The 2500-nt window shown below is 37.0% G+C and overlaps 1 protein-coding gene across 1 annotated transcript in view; it reads right to left on the reverse strand.

Moving 5' to 3' along the window:
* Nucleotides 1-492: 492 nt before the first annotated feature.
* Nucleotides 493-2500, reverse strand: part of LOC307270510 (uncharacterized protein) — a 2858-nt gene continuing 850 nt past the window's right edge. Inside the window, exons 2-3 of the mRNA XM_080054391.1 lie at nt 2420-2488; nt 493-1314 (exon numbers count right to left, since the gene is read on the reverse strand). Of these exons, the coding sequence (XP_079910517.1) occupies nt 958-1314; nt 2420-2452 (390 nt within the window). The 5' untranslated portion in view covers nt 2453-2488 and the 3' untranslated portion in view covers nt 493-957. The remainder of the gene's footprint in view (nt 1315-2419; nt 2489-2500) is intronic.

The following is a 2500-nucleotide window of genomic DNA, read 5'->3' on the forward strand; positions in this document are numbered from 1 at the left end:
AACTCAATATTACAAAATAAAATATTGCTTTGATAAAACTTAAAAAAATTGAGACAACATTTTCCAAGCATTTTCTAGGTGTTCTGTGAACTTTTGCAAAATTTGAGTTGGTTCAACTTATTAATACATATTTTACTGTTCACAAAAATTTAGTACAGCCTAAAAGAAACAGTAAAGAAATTGAGTGAAACAAATGTCAAAAAAGTCAGTTTGGATTTGATTTAATTAAAATGAGTGTTTGACTTGCATGAACCTTAACACTAACTTAACACTTTAACTCACTCCTTTCTGTTTTAATTTTAATCCTTGAAATGGTTAAAAGTGTTGACCCACCATGTATTAAACAAAAACAAGAATGGAAAAGGGAATTTTAACAGCATGTCAATAGATTTATTTAAAGTTAACACTGCCATTCAATGGGACATAATTTTAGAACAAGTGTGTGTGTGTGTGCGTGTGTGTGTAATTAGTATATCACAAAGTAAGCTGCGGAGACTTAACAATGACTCAACACATACATCAGGCTCCTAAAGACTCATTTAGCTTTGACAGAAACAGAACTGAAAGATTGTCTGAGAACTGCGAAACTAGGAAAAACATACAGCAAGATCTGAGTGTGATGCCAAGAGCTGTCTAGTCTAAAATGTCAAGCAGAAAGGAAAGTGGCTTGGTCCGGTTTCGGACTATTTGACTGCTTTGCCATGGACTTATAGTTCACAATCACTAGTTAACCAAAACATACTCATTGCCTCTGACATGGCTGCATTTCTCCTTAATATATGAAACCAAGATCTGTGTACTTTTATCGTGTGTGTGTGTGTGTGTGTGTGTGTGTGTGTGTGAGATTAGTATGTCACAAAGTAAGCTGCTTTTGTTGACCTTACAACATGGTGTGGAGACTTAACAATGACTCAAAACATACAAAACACACTGAACAATTGTCTGAGAACTGCGAAACTAGGGAAAAGAAGAGGTCAACATGCAGCAAGATGTGAGTGTGATGCCAAGAGCTGTCTTGGTCATCAACCTGTTTTTTAGGGTAGTGAACCTTGAAGTTGGCTTGGGCGCCAGTGTGTCCAGTTTCACAAGGAGTCTTTGAAACACTTCAAAGGTTTTTCCAAGTTTTGGAGGATACTCGAGGTTCAGGGCATATGCCAGTCCTAGAAGAAGGCAGCATGCTCTGGCCACGTTGCCGACATTGGTAAGAACTGGGACACCCTCAATGATGATGCCCACTGCATCTGGCTCCCGGCACACATAGATCTTCATGCTTTCCATCTTCAGATCTTGCTGCACGTCAACCTCCTCTTTTCCCTGTACAAAACACAGACAGAACACAATAATGAGACAATGAAACGTGCATCTATTCAAGCTCTAAATAAATTGATAGTTAATGTGCAGATGGTTTTACATTTAGTGTGTAGTTTCAACATTGTTTCTAGTCCACAACAAAACATGGTGAATACACCACTTTGATTTTTTTAGCCTGATACCACCAATTATTGCACAAACAAATAACAGAGCAGTGCTCAGAAATGGGAAGATTGAGAGGAATTCTACAGCTTCAATAAAGTTTAAAAAGGGAAAAATATATTTTTTTAAATGCACTTGTCATTTTATAGCAAAGAAAATCAATTTTCTATTTTGTGGTATCCTTTATTATGAAATGATTCAAGGAAGATGCCTTAATTAAAACATTAAACAATCAAAGAGCAGCATTAAGGTTATGTTAACTGCAAAGCACACAAAGATAATCCAATAGTCACAGAATAAAAATAAAACCCAAAATTCTACACACTGCAGGTTTAACTTAATCTGTAACATAATAGATATGGGATATAATTTACTGCCATTTAATCAAAAATAACACATACTATTTAGAGATGATAAAAGCTCATCTGCAGAATCTGTCTCCTCGCTCAGTGTGTGTGTGTGTGTGTGTGTGTATCAGCACAACTTTATGTATGTTCCTCATTAGTGAGCACGCAGTGAGACTCTAATAAGCACATACTATATATTTTGAACAGAAAAAAATAATCTGAGCAAACAAAATTGTCCTGTGCGCCCACCTCTGCCTACACTTGCTCAATCATTGCTCTATGGGATGGCAAGTATGTGCAGAGAGGTGAATCTTTACCCAGCTACAATGGCTGAGCAGGTAAAAATCATACACAATGTCTGTTTTGATCATGTTTTAGTGCACATGAGATGACACAAGAGACACTGCACAAATGCTTGGGAGCAGAGATTAAGCAAGCCAGAGTTGAGTGCTCACAGGACAATTTTTTTTTTGAAAGGTGGATATTTGCTGTTCAAAATATGAAGTATGTTTTAGCAAGGGTCCCATTGTGTGTGCACCTCCACAACTATAAATACATACTAAATAAACATCTATAATTGTAAAGGCTACATCTCCTACCTCTCTGCTGTAGATCAGGAACACACAGGTCATGGACAGCTCCACCAGGATGCACAGCAGGATGAAAAACTGTAAACAGTC

Source organism: Ammodytes marinus (assembly GCF_949987685.1).
Source record: "Ammodytes marinus genome assembly, contig: scaffold_118, whole genome shotgun sequence".
NCBI lineage: Eukaryota > Metazoa > Chordata > Actinopteri > Uranoscopiformes > Ammodytidae > Ammodytes > Ammodytes marinus.